The sequence below is a fragment of the Mercurialis annua genome, linkage group LG1-X, assembly GCF_937616625.2.
Source record: "Mercurialis annua linkage group LG1-X, ddMerAnnu1.2, whole genome shotgun sequence".
NCBI lineage: Eukaryota > Viridiplantae > Streptophyta > Magnoliopsida > Malpighiales > Euphorbiaceae > Mercurialis > Mercurialis annua.
In genome coordinates this window covers 39,309,662-39,328,005 of record NC_065570.1, presented here as the reverse complement: position 1 = coordinate 39,328,005, position 18,344 = coordinate 39,309,662, and the positions used below count along the sequence as shown (strand labels likewise).

Here is an 18,344-nt window from a genome sequence, read left to right as displayed (position 1 = left end):
AACTAACAAATCTCGTCCTTGAACTTTCACAGGACAGGACGGATAAACGATACTAACTTCCACACTCTCTCCGACTGGAGTAGCTACGGATAAAGGGTTCCTAAGGTACGCTGGTTGCACTCCTAGCTTACTAGCAAAACTAGGCGAAACAAACGAATGCGTAGCGCCCGGATCAAATAAAATTAATGCGTCTTGAGAAGCGATAGGAAAGGTACCTTGCACCACTGCATTGGAAGCCTGAGCCTCCTGAGGATTCAGTGCAAAGACCCTAGCCTGACTTCCGCCAGTCTGCGAAGTCTGACCAGTACCGCGTCCTCCGCCATTTCTGCCTCCTCGATTTGCGTAACCACGGCCTCTCTGGCCAGTGAAGGTACTCCCTGTCTGATCATATCCTGACGCTGCCTGATGTGCAGTCCTCTGCTGCTGATAAGAAGGCTGTACTACTGTAGTCATCGAACCCTGGGGCATCTGCCTCGGACAGTCTTTAGCAAAGTGACCTCGTTGACCACAGTTAAAACATGCTCCATTAGCAGTGTAACACGCGCCATAGTGCCTCCTATTACAGTTCAAACATAAAGGAACTCCACCTCCTATGTCACTCATCGACCTGGCACTAAATCCGGTGCCTGAGGTACTAACTCGTGTTCCGCGTCGAGGTCTTTTGCGTTCTCGCTGACGTTGTGTATATCGAGAATAATTCCCAACATATGACTGAGTAGGCGCACTCTGTACGCTACGAAACGTATTATCTCTCACAGGTGCAACATTGGAAGGGTCAGGAATTCTTCCAAAACGGATCAGAGAAACTTCCATTTGCCTAGCGCTATCAATCAATTGCACTAGGGTTCTTCCGATATCAGACGTCAGACTCACAAATTCAGCTCCTAGACCCTCTACAAACCTTGAGTTCACTCTAACTGGGTCTGTAGTCAGGTCTGATGCAAACCTACTCACTCTGGTGAACTCCGTTACATACTCTTGCACAGACCGATTGCCCCTACTCAGGGTCAACCACTGACTACGATAACTCTCCGTCACCGCATAGGGTAAAAAGTATTCCCTAAAGTGGTTTGCAAATTCAGCCCAGGTCATAGTGTCCATGGTTGGCTGAATATGCTGCTGAAACCAATCTTTCGCAGGTCCTTTCAATGACATTTCCACCATAATGATGGTCTGTCTCTCATTAGCTTGCAGGCGTCGAGCGTTACGTTCTACTTCTTCGAGGAAATCGAGAGCATCGCCTGTACTGTCAAACTTAGTTGGTTTGAGACGCATATAAGCCAAGACGATATCTCGATCAGTGAAAGCCACATTACGTAACTGTTGCTGCTGTAGTTGCTCACGATGCATATTCTGCACCTCAGCCTGATTGGCTTGCATAGCCGCAATTCCCGTAAGAAACTGATTCAGATCAAAACCCACAACATTAGGTTGCTGGGCTTGCGCTTGCACTCCAGGTGCCTGCGCCTGGGCCTCTTGGCCTCTACCATCACCAGCCGCTTCAGGTGGTAAGTTAAGTCCACCCTGAACAGAAGACTCATCTTGAGCTTCTGGATGGACGTCATGCGCCCCTTCTATAACATTACGTGCTGCAGCAGCAGCTCGCTCTACTTCTTGTCGTTGGTCAGACATCCTGACCAAGACAAACATCGTTACTTAGCCACATAATCGCATATTATCGCAAACGCATACCGTATTAAACGCGCATCTCATCACATGCGAACACACACGTAAGACAGACTCACAACCTAGAGGGAAAGCTGAAAGTTTGAAAATCAAATGAATACGTAACAAAGACAAGACTTGAGTCCTATGTGCTGCAGTAGAATCCTAGGAAAATCAATCACTCTTCTGACATAAGCAATGGTAACTGGACCATGCTCTGATACCAACTTTGTCACGACCCAATCTCAGAGCCGAGACCGGCGCTAGGGAATGGGAGTGGTTGCTCCGAAATCCGTAGCAAGCCTAAAAACGTAAAATAATTTTTCGCAAAACACAAACGTCATGCATGACATACATAAACACGTGTCATGCAGAAGCACACATGCCAGGTACACATATCCTCTGGCAGTCACAATATATATAACGCAGCAAGCGTAAAACGTTTAGAACTTTAAAACGTTAAAGTTATATTTACAGAAAACTATACATACAAGCTGACTTACAAAACACTTATCTACTGCAGCTCTAAGAGTAAAGTACTGTTTCTTTACATACTCAAAAATACAGACTTCTGGAAGTAGGATAGAAGTCCGTTGCGTCAAAGCGTCTTTATCCTGAAAGGAAATCTGTGAGGGGTCAGTATATGGGAATATACTGAGTGAGTTCATACATTTACTGATAGGTATTCAAATAAAACATAAAGTCGTAATCAATCATATGCAGCCAAGTACAAGATCCGATTGAAACCCTAATCCTCAAATATGTTAACCATATATACTCAGAGGAAGACTTATCCAATAGTCCGACCCGGGAGTATTCACACTCTACCACGTCAGTCGCGACACTTCTCTTAATCCCAGTGGTGGGTTTAACCCACTAGATACGGGGCTCAGGTTACACTGTAACCGAGTTCACTCTCGTATCACAATCATACATCTACCTTCAGAATTCATGTACTTAATCATATTCACAGCTGTATCAAATCAAAACTGGTGATCACACAGTCCTATTGCCGCTCAATAGGTAGCACGTTCCATCGGATCAATACTGGTTTCAAATCAAGCATATGTGCAATTCACATAAAGATTTAATATATAAATCATGCAATTCAAATAGAAAGCAATATAAAATAGTTGCTTGAATAAATACTTCAAAAGCAAATCGTATAAACTCACAGAAAACGCTTATCCAAAAATACGTCGGGGCTTTAGAACGTCAAGCTTCCCGAGCTCCTGGTCCAGCTCCTTCTTGCCTCGCTGGATCTAACACAATTTCAAAACATTTGACTCACATCAGAATCCTATTCTAAGATTGACTCTAGACTCGAGACACGACAAGACACAAAACATAAGCCGTCGTGCTTCAAACGTAATCTTTTCCGATAAGCGAATCATTCTTCTCTCATTTCTTAACACTTTTCAATTCAATTCTCAATAGAGAATATAGGTTTTCTCAATGAAACCAATTGATATCCATAAACTAACTTATCCCAAACAACTAGTCATAATTTACTCGTTTTACGTCCGAATCTCGCATTTTCGGAGTCCGGGAGTCGATATCGGGATGGGGAATCATCAAATTAGGTTTTTAGGGTCATTCCCTTCAAAAGAGGGGTGGTGCACGTCGTGCACCCCCCTTGTGCACGTCGTGCACCTTGGGTGCACGTCGTGCACCTCACTGGTGCACGTCGTGCCCCTGCACGACGTGCACTGATGTTGTGCACGTCGTGCACCTTCGTGGGCACGACCCTGACCGCTGAAAAAGGCCCTCCCGACGTGCTAAAACATTCCCGAGCCATTAGATTCATCAAAACATCAATCAAGCTAGTCGGAAACGCAAGAAAAACGCTTGAAACGAATCGAATACGTAATCGCGATACGGTTTCGCCGTAACCTATCGTTTTAAACCGTTTTTCCATCAAATAAACTCATAAAAATGGAGAAAAGACTTGCTTACCGTGATTGCCCTTCGGAATACGATCGATTCGAGTTATAGAACGTCGAAAACGGACGAGAAACGGAGATCGTACGAGAGAAACGGTGTAAACGGCGATAAACGAAAGAAATGAAATCTGATAAGGTTTTAAGCTTCTGATCCATTCCTTCATTTGAAGGAAATCATATATAAAATGGTCAATTTGCAACTTGGTTCTTGAAACTTTTCAAATGTTGCAATTTAGCCCAAAACCTATCCGCGTCCAAAATTTAAACGGTCTCCGATTCACTCGAAACTTTTACCACTAATACTATAAATTATTTCGCGGACTTAGGCGAAATAATTTCCGTCACGGGATTTATAATATATTTTATATTAATTTCTGAAGTTAAATCCTTAAATCCCGCTAACTAACTTATTAAAATTTATTCTAAATTCCCGATATAATTAAACTAAATTCTCCTTAATTTAATTTATCGGAAATCCCGACACGTGGCACGACGTCATTATCTTAAAATATTTTGGGGTATTACACTACTAGCCATAAAATTTTTTTTTTTTTATATTCTAAGGTTGCTATTACTTAGTGGATGTTGGATACACCAATGGTGAGGGATTTCTTGCTCCATATCGAGGACAACGTTATCATCTAGATGAGTGGAGAGGTGATAGGCAGCCACAAACTGCAGAGGAATATTTTAACATGAAACCTTCTAGAGCTAGAAATGTTATCGAAAGATGTTTTGGTGTGCTTAAGGGAAAATGGTCTATTATTAGAAGTTGCTCTTACTATCCAATTAAGACCCAAGGGCGTATCATTCTAGCATGTTGTTTATTGCACAATTTGATTAGAAGAAACATGCCAACAGATATAGAAGCACTTTATGAAGAAGAAAACATAGAAGACGATGATGATGATGATACTGAAAGTGAAATGGAATGCATCACAACAATTCAAACGTCTAACCATTGGAGTAATTTTAGAAATTCACATGCCCAACAAATATTTAACAATTGGAGAGCTAACTTTAGTAGACACCAATAGTATGCTTGTAATACCCCAAAATATTTTAAGGTAATTACGTTGTGCCATGTGTCGAGATTTCCGATAAATCAAATTAAGAAGAATTTAATTTAATTATATCGGGAATTTAGAATAAATTTTAATAAGTTAATTAGCGGGATTTGAGGATTTAACTTCAGAAATTTATATAAAATAAATTATAAATCCCGTAATGGATTTTATTTCGCCAAAGTTCGCGAAATAATTTATAGTATTTATGGTAAAAGTTCTGAATCGATCGGAGATCGTTTAAAATTTGGACGCGAATAGGTTATGGACTAAATTGAAACTTTTGAAAAGTTTCAAGGACCAAAGTGCAAATTAGCCAGGTTATATATCATTTCCTTCAGATGAAGGAATCACCAGATCCTTCTTCTCCTTCTTCGTTCATTTCTTTCAAACGACGATAACGTACGGTTCGTCGCGCGGTTTCCGTTTCTCGTCCGTTTCCGACGTTCTATAACTCCAAACGATCGTATTTCGACGGGTAATCACGGTAAGCTTGACGTTTTACCGTTTCGTTGATTATATTTTGAGTTATATCGATTCAAAGTTTTAGGCCACGAAACGATTTTATCGTTTTATCGATTATAGGATTGTATTAGAGTGTTTTGAAGTTAGAAATAGCGTTTTGGATACGTTTTGAGCGTTTTGGCGCGTTGAAGCTCGTCGGAATCGAGTTCCGGGCAAAAGCCCGTGGCTGTGCGTCGCACAGCCGGACTGTGCGAACGCACAGCGGGACTGTGCGAACGCACAGCGGGACTGTGCGAACGCACAATCAATGGACTGTGCGAACGCACAGTCACACTGTGCGGACGTACAGTCCCCTGTGCAATCGCACAGGCAGACGCGCGTACGCACAGTGTTTTTGCCAATCGACTTAGTTTTTCGAGAAAATTATATACGCGCATATCGAGATTTGAAAATGGATTAGTAGTCGATTAATTTGAGATGTTAACCTAATGAGGTTAAAAGAGGATTGAGTTAAAAGTGATTTACGATCCGTAAACGAGTTTGATACTGTTTATCGGAATATACGTGAGAAGCACGACGGTTAATAAAAGTTCAGTATGTCGAGTCGCAAGTCTAGAGTCAATCTTAGAATAGGATTCTAATACAAGTCAAATGTTTTAAAATTTGTTTTAGATCCGGCGAGGCAAGAAGCAGCTGGACCAGTAGTTCGGGAAGCTTGACGTTCTAAAGCCCTGACGTATTTTTGGATAAGCGTTTTCTGTGAGTTTATATGATTTGATTTTAAAGTATTTATTTAAGCAAATATTTTTTATATAGCTTTATGTTGTTTTGCATGATTGCGATGCGAATTCTTTTTATGAATTGCATATACTTGATTTGAAACCAGTATTGATCTGATGGAACGTGCTACCTATTGGGCGACAATAGGACTGCGTGATCACCAGTTTTGATGTAACTCAGCTGGGAGCTGATGATGATTATGAAGTTTACGATTGGGTTTATGATTTTGATACGAGTGAGCACTCAGCTACGGTGTAGTCTGGAGTCCCCGTATCTAGTGGCTGGGCCACCAGTGAGTTGGACTCACAATTTGATGTTAATGATTGGGTTGCTTGATCGATTAATTAGTATGTTTGAGGATTTAGGTTTCAATCGGATCCTGTACTTGGCTGCATATGATTGATTGCGATTTTATGTTTTATTTGAATACTTATTGGTAAATGTATGAACTCACTCAGTATATCCCAATATACTGACCCCTCACAGATTTCCTTTCAGGTTAAAGACGCTTTGAAGCAACGAACTTCTATCCTACTTCCAGAAGTCTGTATTTTTGAATATGTAAAGAAACAGTACTTTACTCTTAGAGCTGCAGTAGATAAGTGCCTGTAAGTCAGCTTGTAATGTATAGTTTTCTGCAAATATAACTTTAATGTTTAAAGTTTTAAATGTTTTACGCTCGATGCGTTATTTATATTGTGACTGCCAGAGGATATGTATGCCTGGCATGTGTGCTTCTGCATGACACATGTCTATGTATGTCATGCATGACGTTTATGTTTGCGAAAAATGATTTTACGTTTTTAGGCTTGCTACGGTTTTCGGAGCAACCACTCCCATTCTCTAGCGCCGGTCTCGGCCCTGAGATTGGGTCGTGACAATGTTGGTATCAGAGCATGGTCCAGTTACCATTGCTTATGTCAGAAGAGTGATTGATTTTCATAGGATTCTACTGCAGCACATATGATTCGAGTCTTGTCTTTGTACGTATTCATTTGATTTTCAAACTTTCAGCTTTCCCTCTAGGATGTGAGTCTGTCTTACATGTGTGTTCGCATGTGATGAGATGCGCGTTTAATACGATATGCGGTTGCGATAATATGCGATTATGTGGCTAAGTAACGCTGTTTGTCTAGGTCAGGATGTCTGACCAATGACAAGAAGTAGAGCGAGCTGCCTCTGCAGCACGAAATGTTATAGAAGAGGCACATAATGTCCATCCAGAAGCTCAAGATGAGTCTTCTGTTCACGGAGGAGGTGGTGGCCAAGAGGCCCAAGTGCAGGCACCTGGAGTGCAAGCGCAAGCCCAGCAACCTAATGTTGTGGGTTTTGATCTGAATCAGTTTCTTACGGGAATTGCGGCTATGCAAGCTAATCAGGCTGAGGTGCAGAATATGCATCATGAACAACTACAGCAGCAACAGTTACTCAACGTGGCTTTCACTGACCGAGATATCGTCTTGGCTTATATGCGCCTTAAGCCAACTAAGTTTGACGGCTCAGGCGATGCTCTCGATTTCCTCGAAGAAGTAGAACGTAACGCTCGACGTCTGCAAGCTAATGAGAGACAGACCATCATTATGGTGGAAATGTCAATGAAAGGACCCGCGAAAGATTGGTTTCAGCAGCACATTCAGCCAACCATGGACACTATGACCTGGGCTGAATTCGCTAACGACTTTAGAGAATATTTCTTGCCATATGCGGTGACAGAGAGTTATCGTAGTCAGTGGTTGACCCTGAGTAGAGGCAATCGGTCTGTTCAAGAGTTTGTAACGGAATTTACCAGGGTAAGTAGGTTTGCACCAGACCTGACTACAGACCCGGTCAGAGTGAACTCAAGGTTTGTAAAGGGTCTAGGAGCTGAGTTTGTGAGTCTGACGTCTGATATCGGAAGAACCCTAGTGCAACTGATCGATAGCGCTAGGCAAATGGAAGTTTCTCTGATCCGTTTTGGGAAGATTCCCGATCCTTCCAATGTTGCGCCTGTGAGGAGTGATGTGTTCCGCAGCGTACAGAGCGCACCTACCCAATCATACGTCAGAAGTTATTCTCGACCCCCATCACGTCAACAGAGAAATAAAAGAGCTCGGTATGGAACTAGAGTTAGTACTTCAGGCACCAGATTTAGTGCCAGATCGATGAGTGACATGGGAGGTGGAGTGCCCTTATGTCTGAACTGTAATAGAAGGCACTACGGCGCGTGCTACATTGCTACAGGAGCATGTTTTAACTGTGGTCAACGGGGCTATTTTGCTAGAGACTGTCCGAGGCAGATGCCCCAAGATTCGATGACTACTGTAGTACAGCCTTCTTATCAGCAGCAGAGAACTGCGCAACAGATAGCGTCACGATATATGATCAGACAGGAAGTACCTTTACTGGCCAGAGAGGCCGTGGTTATGCAAATCGAGGAGGCAGAAATGGCGGGGGACGCGGTACTGGTCAGACTTCGTAGGCTGGCGGAAGTCAAGCCAGGGTCTTTGCACTGAATCCTCAGGAGGCTCAGGCTTCCAATGCTGTGGTGTAAGGTACCTTTCCTATCGCTTCTCAAGACGCATTAATTTTATTTGATCCGGGCGCTACGCATTCATTTGTTTCACCTAGCTTCGCTAGTAAGTTAGGAGTACAACCAGCGTATCTTAGGAATCCCTTGTCAGTAGCTACTCCAGTTGGCGAAAGTGTGGAAGTTAGTATCGTTTATCCGTCTTGTCCTGTGAGAGTTCAAGGACGAGATTTGTTGGTCGACTTGATTTTACTCGAGGTATTAGCTTTTGACGTCATTCTAGGAATGGATTGGCTAGCTCAGCATTATGCCAATGTGGATTGCCGGAGGAAGACGGTGACGTTTAACACGCCTGGAATTGAAGCTGTTTCAATCCAGGGTGATAAGATGGAATCTTCTACAAGTATCATTTCAGCTATTAAAGCTTGTCGAATGTTGAAGAAGGGATGTCAAGGATTCTTAGCGATAGTAAGAGACGTGGAGAAGAAAGGTGCAACTTTAAGCGACGTACCAGTGGTGTCAGAGTATCCAGACGTTTTTCCAGAGGAATTACCTGGATTACCCCCAGATCGCGAGATTGAGTTTTGTATCGAATTGGCTCCTGGCACAAAGCCAATATCGATACCTCCTTATCGGATGGCGCCAGCAGAGCTCAAAGAACTTAAGAATCAGCTAGAAGAATTGTTTGATCGCGGTTTCATCAGACCAAGTGTATCCCCGTGGGGTGCACCAGTGCTATTCGTGAAAAAGAAAGATGGATCGCTTCGACTATGTATCGATTATCGACAGGTGAACAAGGTGACGATCAAGAATAAGTATCTGTTACCTAGAATCGATGATCTATTCGATCAATTACAAGGAGCAAAGTATTTTTCCAAGATTGACCTGAGATCAGGCTATCATCAACTGAAGATTCGCGATGATGATGTTCAGAAGAGTGCTTTTCGAACTCGATACAGTCATTACGAGTTTCTCGTTATGCCATTCGGATTGACGAACGCCCCAGCAGCCTTCATGGATTTGATGAATAGAATATTCAAACTGTACTTGGATCGATTCGTGATCGTGTTTATCGACGATATTTTGATCTATTCACGTTTAGAAGAAGAGCACGCTCAACATCTGCGGATAGTACTACAGACGCTAAGGGAACACCAGCTTTACGCCAAATTCTCGAAATGTGAATTTTGGCTAACGGAAGTGGCTTTCTTAGGTCACGTGGTTTCACAAAGCGGCATTAAGGTTGACCCAAAGAAGATTGAAGCAGTAATAGAATGGAAGCGACCTGAATCGGTTACTGAAGTTCGAAGTTTCCTTGGTTTAGAGGGATACTACAGACGATTTGTACAGGACTTTTCGAAAATCGCTGTACCTTTGACGAAATTAACTCAGAAAAATGTGAAATTCAACTGGACGGACCAGTGTGAACTCAGTTTTCTGAAACTGAAAGAGTGTCTGACGACGGCACCATTATTAGTGCTACCAGAAGGAACTGAAGGATTCACAGTATACTGTGATGCGTCAAGAGTTGGACTAGGATGCGTCCTTATGCAACACGGTAGAGTGATTGCATATGCTTCGCGACAGCTTAAAAAGCACGAGACGAATTATCCGACGCATGATCTAGAGCTAGCAGCAGTGATTTTTGCGCTGAAGATTTGGAGACATTATTTATACGGTGCCACGTGCGAGATATTTACGGATCATAAGAGTCTCAAGTACATTTTCGATCAACGAGAGTTGAACGTCAGACAGCGGAGATGGATGGAGCTACTAAAATATTACGACTGTACGATACAATACCATCCAGGCAAGACCAACGTCGTGGCGGATGCATTAAGCAGAAAGTCGGCAGGAAGTCTCGCGCATGTTTCAACGACATGGCGGAGACCATTAATCAACGAGATTCATACGATGTTTAGCCAAGGAGTGGAGTTCGAGATTTCATCTCTCGGAAACCTAATGGCTCAGTTAACGATACGATCAACGTTAGTAGATCAGATCAAAGAGTTGTAAGCGGACGACCCTCAATTGAAGCATTTAATTGAGGAAGTTCAACAAGAAAAGAGTCAAGATTTCAGTATCGTCAACGGAATCTTGAAATACGGCAATCGAATGTGTATACCAGACATTGACGATTTGAGACAGAAGATCATGGAGGAGACTCATGGAAGATCTATAGCGTTCATCCTGGTTCCACGAAAATGTATCACGACATCAAGACAACGTATTGGTGGAGCGGAATGAAGAAAGATATCGCAGAGTTCGTGGCGAAATGCCCGACTTGTCAACAAGTCAAGTTGGAGCATCAGCGACCTTACTGATTTCTTCAGCCGTTACCCATCCCGGGGTTGAAATGGGAGCAAATCACGATGGATTTCGTAATCGGATTGCCCAAGACGCAGAAAGGATTTGACTCTATTTGGGTAATCGTAGATCGTTTGACAAAGTCAGCGCACTTCATTCCGATCAAAACGACGTATTCTGCAGCAAAGTTGGCAGAGATTTACATCGATAAGATCGTGAGCCTACAGGGAGTCCCCGTGTCAATTGTTTTAGATAGAGGTTCCGTATTTACCTCTCATTTCTGAAAGAGCTTACAAGACGCGTTAGGAATGCGATTGAATTTCAGCACTGCGTTTCACCCTCAGACGGACGCGGACGATTCAAACGTTAGAAGATATGCTTCGACTATGCGTATTAGACTTCAGAGGTAGTTGGGATACGTACCTACCTCTAGTCGAATTCGCCTACAACAATAGCTATCACTCGAGCATCGAGATGGCTCCATACGAAGCGTTATACGGGCGAAAATGTCGTTCCCCTATCTATTGGGACGAAGTCGGCGAACGGAAGCTCACTGGAGCAGAGATCATCCAGATTACGTCTGAAAAAGTACCGTTGATAAAGCAACGTCTAAATACTACTTCCAGTCGAAAGAAGAGTTACGCGGACCCCAAGAGAAAGGATATCGAATTTCAGATCGGAGACTACGTGTTTCTCAAAGTGTCACCGATGAAGGGAGTTATTTGTTTCGGAAAGAAGGGCAAGTTGGCTCCAAGATACGTCGGACCATACCAGATCATAGATCGTATAGGCTCAGTTGCCTACAAGTTGGATTTGCCACAGGAGATGTCGCAAGTTTATCCTGTCTTCCATATTTCAGTGCTTCGGAAATATGTACCAGACCCTTCTCGAATAATTCAACCACAAGTGGTGGACGTGAGCGAGGAACTAACATACGAAGAACGGCCAGTGCAGATTGTCGATACGCAGATACGACAATTGCGAACGAAAAGAATTCCAATGGTGAAAGTTCTTTGGAGAAGTCAATCTGTAGAAGAGTGCACGTGGGAGACAGAAGAGGATATGAAGCAGAAATATCCTTATCTATTTACTCAAGGTACGTGGCTAAGTTTTAAATTCGAGGACGAATTTATTTTAAGGGGGGGTGAATGTAATACCCCAAAATATTTTAAGTAATTACGTTGTGCCACGTGTCGAGATTTCCGATAAATTAAATTAAGAAGAATTTAATTTAATTATATCGGGAATTTAGATTAAATTTTAATAAGTTAATTAGCGGGATTTGAGGATTTAACTTCAGAAATTTATATAAAATAAATTATAAATCCCGTAATGGATTTTATTTCGCCAAAGTTCGCGAAATAATTTATAGTATTTATGGTAACAGTTCCGAATCGATCGGAGATCGTTTAAAATTTGGACGCGAATAGGTTATGGACTAAATTGAAACTTTTGAAAAGTTTCAAGGACCAAAGTGCAAATTAGCCAGGTTATATATCATTTCCTTCAGATGAAGGAATCACCAGATCCTTCTTCTCCTTCTTCGTTCATTTCTTTCAAACGGCGATAACGTACGGTTCGTCGCGCGGTTTCCGTTTCTCGTCCGTTTTCGACGTTCTATAACTCCAAATGATCGTATTTCAACGGGTAATCACGGTAAGCTTGACGTTTTACCGTTTTGTTGATTATATTTTGAGTTATATCGATTCAAAGTGTTAGGCCACGAAACGATTTTATCGTTTTATCGATTATAGGATTGTATTTGGGTGTTTTGAAGTTAGAAATAGCGTTTTGGATACGTTTTGAGCGTTTTGGCGCGTTGAAGCTAGTCGGAATCGAGTTCCGGGCAAAAGCCTGTGGCTGTGCGTCGCACAGCCGAACTGTGCGAACGCACAGCAGGACACGCGTACGCACAGTGTTTTCGCCAATCGACTTAGTTTTTCGAGAAAATTATATACGCGCATATCGAGATTTGAAATGGATTAGTAATCGATTAATTTGAGACGTTAACCTAATGAGGTTAAAAAAGGATTGAGTTAAAATTGATTTACGATCCGTAAACGAGTTTGATACTGTTTATCGGAATATACGTGAGAAGCACGACGGCTAATAAAAAGTTCAGTATGTCGAGTCGCGAGTCTAGAGTCAATCTTAGAATAGGATTCTAATACAAGTCAAATGTTTTAAAATTTGTTTTAGATCCGGCGAGGCAAGAAGCAGCTGGACCAGTAGTTCAGGAAGCTTGACGTTCTAAAGCCCCGACGTATTTTTGGATAAGCGTTTTCTGTGAGTTTATACGATTTGCTTTTAAAGTATTTATTTAAGCAAATATTTTATATTGCTTTATGTTGTTTTGCATGATTGCGATGCGAATTCTTTTTATGAAATGCATATACTTGATTTGAAACCAGTATTGATCCGATGGAACGTGCTACCTATTGGGCGACAATAGGACTGCGTGATCACCAGTTTTGATGTAACTCAGCTTGGAGCTGATGATGATTATGAAATTTACGATTGGGTTTATGATTTTGATACGAGTGAGCACTCGGCTACGGTGTAGTCTGGAGTCCCCGTATCTAGTGGCTGGGCCACCAGTGAGTTGGACTCACAATTTGATGTTAATGATTGGGTTGCTTGATCGATTAATTAGTATGTTTGAGGATTAAGGTTTCAATCGGATCCTGTACTTGGCTGCATATGATTGATTGCGATTTTATGTTTTATTTGAATACTTATTGGTAAATGTATGAACTCACTCAGTATATCCCAATATACTGACCCCTCACAGATTTCCTTTCAGGTTAAAGACGCTTTGAAGCAACAGACTTCTATCCTACTTCCAGAAGTCTGTATTTTTGAGTATGGAAAGAAACAGTACTTTACTCTTAGAGCTGCAGTAGATAAATGTCTGTAAGTCAGCTTGTAATGTATAGTTTTCTGTAAATATAACTTTAATGTTTAAAGTTTTAAATGTTTTACGCTCGATGCGTTATTTATATTGTGACTGCCAGAGGATATGTATGCCTGGCATGTGTGCTTCTGCATGACACATGTCTATGTATGTCATGCATGACGTTTATGTTTGCGAAAAATGATTTTACGTTTTTAGGCTTGCTACGGGTTACGGAGCAACCACTCCCATTCTCTAGCGCCGGTCTCGGCCCTGAGATTGGGTCGTGACAATGCTGTAACTAGTTTATTGTTAGTTAGTTTTAAGTACTGCAAAAACACAATTTTGCTGTAAACTGTAGCTTATGCTTTGATTGTTGATAATTGTTAATGGAGTTCATGTTTTTTACTGTTTTGTGGTTAACTGTTGTACAAAGTTTGCTGGTATGTTTATTTACTTTGAGTTGACCTGAGATGCGTGCTGGTTTTGATCCTGAGATGGAACAGAAATTAAAAGTCCAAGATTAGGATACTCTTCTGCTGTGTTTTTTAATCATCTTATGTGGTGATGAAGATCCTGCTGTGTCTCTGTAATTTGCAGTGAGGTAGGAACCTTATACTGCTATATCTCTATATTTTACATTATTTGGTAGTCAAAATTAAAGTGTGAGCTTCTCTTCCTTATTTTGCGGTGAGGTAGGAACCTTATACTGCTGAATCTTCAAAAAACAATCAAAAGTGCAGTGCTTTATTAAATTTAACCACACTTTTGAATTTTATCAATCATATCTCATACTTTCAAATGCTAGTGTAAAAATTGACCATTTGTTGATTCACCCCATTTATGAATGTACCCATATAATGTCTCATGATGGCCTTCTATTGAATCTTTATATTTTGTCATATGGGTAAATGCATAAGTGGTGTGTTATGCTCAAATGTTATTAGATTCCATTAATAGTTTTCCATGATAAAGAAAAGAGTAAGATCATAGTTTTTCATTAATGGTTTTTCGTGACAATTAATAAGAGAGAGTTAAAAAATAAAATTTATTCCCATTTTTATTTTCATTTTAAATTATTGCCAAACAAACACATTCTAATGGAATCATTCCCATTCTTTGGTGGAGCCAAAAAACATAGAAAAATTCCCATTCCCATCCCCATTCCCATTCCGATTCTCACCCATTTCCTTTCTCATTTCTATTTCCATTCCCATTCCAACTTGGAACCAAACACCCCCTAAGAATAATTTTTTATTTTTTATTTTATAAAGATATTTATAATATACATACATATTTTTATATGTATTTTTATTTTACTACACGTATTGTATAAAAATAAAATTAATATCCTCTATATATGTAAACTTTAAGATAAAAAAATGATAAAGTGAGCTGCGAACATTAAGCTTTCATCTTCATCTCTAAATGTGAAACATCACTAAATATGATAACGTGTCATAAATAAAAAATTTAATTTTTTATTTATAATTTTTATATATTTGTTTATATATAAAATATACTGATATAAAAGTGGAAGTTTTTATCAAAAAATTTAAAAAAATGTCGAATTGAAAAAAATATATAAGTAATTAGCTTTTGCACTTCCATGCTAAATTTTTTTGCTCCCCTATTTTTAGAATTTGATGTTTGTAGTGTCTTTCTAAAATCAGTTGATTTTTTTTTAATTAAGTACAAAATATATAAATGATCAAGTAGCAAATGTATTTTTTTACAATATTTTTTCAAATAATTTTTAAAAATAGATAGTGTACTTTTCTTATAGTATAATTTTAACAAAAATAATTTACAATTATTTTCATGATAAAAGAATTTAAATTTTAATAATATTTAATTTACAATAACAATGTTATACATGATAATTTTAAATTAATTTGTAATCTATATTCATTCTTAACTTATCTTATTATTTGTGCTTTAATTAAATTATCTTATTAATGTTATTTTTTTAAAATATAGCTCTTATCAAAATACACAATTGTACTCTAATAAAATGGTATATCTTTTAAAATTAATATTTTATCATAAAAGAACGCAACACTCACTAAAATTATTTATTTCAAAATAATATATTAATCTATTACTAATTATTTAATCGACATAAAAAGTCAAAGTAAAGCTTGACTATTATGCTAGTTCATATGAATTGGAAAGCTAAAGGAAGCATATGGAGATCCAAAAACGTAGCAGAGAAGAATTTGGAAGATGAAGCTTGCGATCGACGCTGTTTCACCGTTTCTCGTCCGAATCAAGTGATTCTCGCGCCGTTGGATCAAGAATCCAATTATCTATCAACTAGAAGCTTCAAATCAAGGTAATAATACTATTTTGATTTCTGAAATTTGAAGTTTGTGGGCTGTGTTTGAGTTTATGGGTTGCGAACGGATCGAACTAGTCGGAATCACGTTATTTATTATCGTTTGCAATATTTTGGAAGAAACTATGAAATGGGTATTGTTAGAAATGATGTTAGATTGTTTTTAGAGCGTTGGAGCACGTCGGAATGGCCCGGAAGCAAGTTCTGAAGCTGTGCGCAAGTACAACCGTGCTGTGCGAACGCATAGTCAAAGTTGTGCGACCGCACAGCGGACTGTGCGAACACACATCCAGGCTATGCGATCGTACAGCCTGAGCAGGCTATGCAATCGTACAGCCTGAGCAGGCTGTGCGAACGCACAACTGTCAGAAGGTATCGTTTGGGCATTTTTACCCCGTTTCGACCCGATTTTCCGACTTGAATTATATCGAACGTTAGAAAGAAATCAAGGAATTTCTGATAATCAAAAAGGGAAGATCGATTAGATCAATAAAAGAATTATCAAAGTCTAAGTGTTGAGTCGGGCGTTTATAATTAAACGCGTTTCTGATAATCGTATTGTGTCAGATAAGTTATCAGAATATAGAATCAGAGGATTTAGCTATCGAAGGAAGAGTCTATCGGCAAGACACTTAATCGAGGAGTTTGACAATCGGGAAGGATCTTATCAATATTTTTGCCTGCTATCGGTCTGGTTATCGCTATCAGTGAGAGGCACTTTACTTTTGTGTATTGCTATTTGAAAATAGTACTTTTGTGTATTGTTATTTAAAAGTTACTATTTTGATATATTATGAATAAACACATCGCATAATATATAATTTGATATATCGCTTATTGAATTGCTTTATCGATTACCGTTTGCTATTTTTATCGATTATAGTATCGTTTATCGAATTATGATAGTCTTGAAACCAGTGTGTGATCTGAGGAAGCGTGCTACCTATTGGGTGTCAATAGGACTGTGTGATCACCGGTGAGTATGTCAGTCTAGCGTGTCTACATTGTTATCGTGTCATGGAATTTTATCGAACATTGAATATTGAATATTGAATATCAAACATCGAATATCGAATATCAAAGTTGGATTACTTATCGAATTAGATACGAGGTTGAACTCGGTTGAATTATCTCGGGACCCATATCTAGTGGGTTTAACCCGGCTGAACTATCTCGGGACCCACACCTTGGGATTAAGCAATGGTGGAGGTTGAACTCGATCGAATTATCTCGGGACCCTACCAATTGGATCGATCGTATTGATTATTTATCGTTATGAATCGTATATAAGATATAGATCGCATTGAGTATCAGGATTATGGTTTCGGTCAGATCTAATACTAGATTATATAATATTACATTATATTATATTTGATATCGATTATTGATTTACATTTATATGTTTTATCGTATGCGATGTTATATTTTAGCAATACTATTAGTAATATGCTTACTCACTCAGTATTTCCCAAAATACTGACTTCCTCACTGTTGATATTTTTCAGGTAATCGGAGTCGGATCAGACAGACCATCTCCTTGTGCCAGAAGTCTTTTGGCTTGCACAAAGCACGAATTCCTATAGAGCTGCAGTAGTCAGTAGGTGTCAGTGTAAGATTTATGATTTAATTTCAAACGGTAATTTAAATGTAAACTCTGATATAGTTTTATAAATAATTTGTTTATGAAGATGATGTTTTATCCGTTTGATTTTGGTACCAATTGACGTGAGTGAAATTGGTTGTGATTATAACTAGAAACAGGGCGGTGCTGGATATTGGATATCGCTTTGTAAGACCATGGTTTCTACGAATAGTTTCATAAACGTTTTCCGAAAAGAAATACGATAATTTCTAATATTTGAGATTATATTGTATAAAGAAGTTTTCTGAAAACGTTTTATATATAATAATATTTGCGTAAAATTTATAGTACTTTTAGGCTTGCTACGGGTTTTGGAGCTCCACTCTCATTCCCTAGCGCCAGTCGCGGCTCAATAATTTGGGTTGTGACACTCGTCGTGTGTTTATTTAAACATGATACATATTAATCAATATGAATATGATATTATTTAGTTAATTGTATCAAAATTCCAAATACGAACATGATATTTATTTAGCACGTTAATGCAATATAAACTACTCAATATGTTTACTAATAATATGTTATGCAGATAATTATTTTCACAAAATTTGTTTAACTCGTTAAAATTAAAGGAGATTAAAATGACCTACTATATATATATAATAAATACTCCCTCTGTCCCACTCTAATTGACAAAATATGGAGTTTTTGGTGTTCCATTCTAATTGACAAAACTAACATAACTATAATTTTTTCCTTTAACTTTCCATCTTTACCCTCATTTAAATTTAAACTTTTTAT

At 39.3% G+C, this 18,344-nt stretch overlaps 1 protein-coding gene across 1 annotated transcript; it reads left to right on the top strand.

Annotated features, from left to right (window-relative positions):
- Positions 1-3,729: 3,729 nt before the first annotated feature.
- Positions 3,730-4,645, top strand: LOC126668889 (uncharacterized). Its single transcript, XM_050362110.1, has 2 exons — positions 3,730-3,744; positions 4,214-4,645. Exons 1-2 carry the CDS (start codon positions 3,730-3,732, stop codon positions 4,643-4,645), a joined length of 447 nt encoding a protein of 148 aa, XP_050218067.1.
- Positions 4,646-18,344: the final 13,699 nt, after the last annotated feature.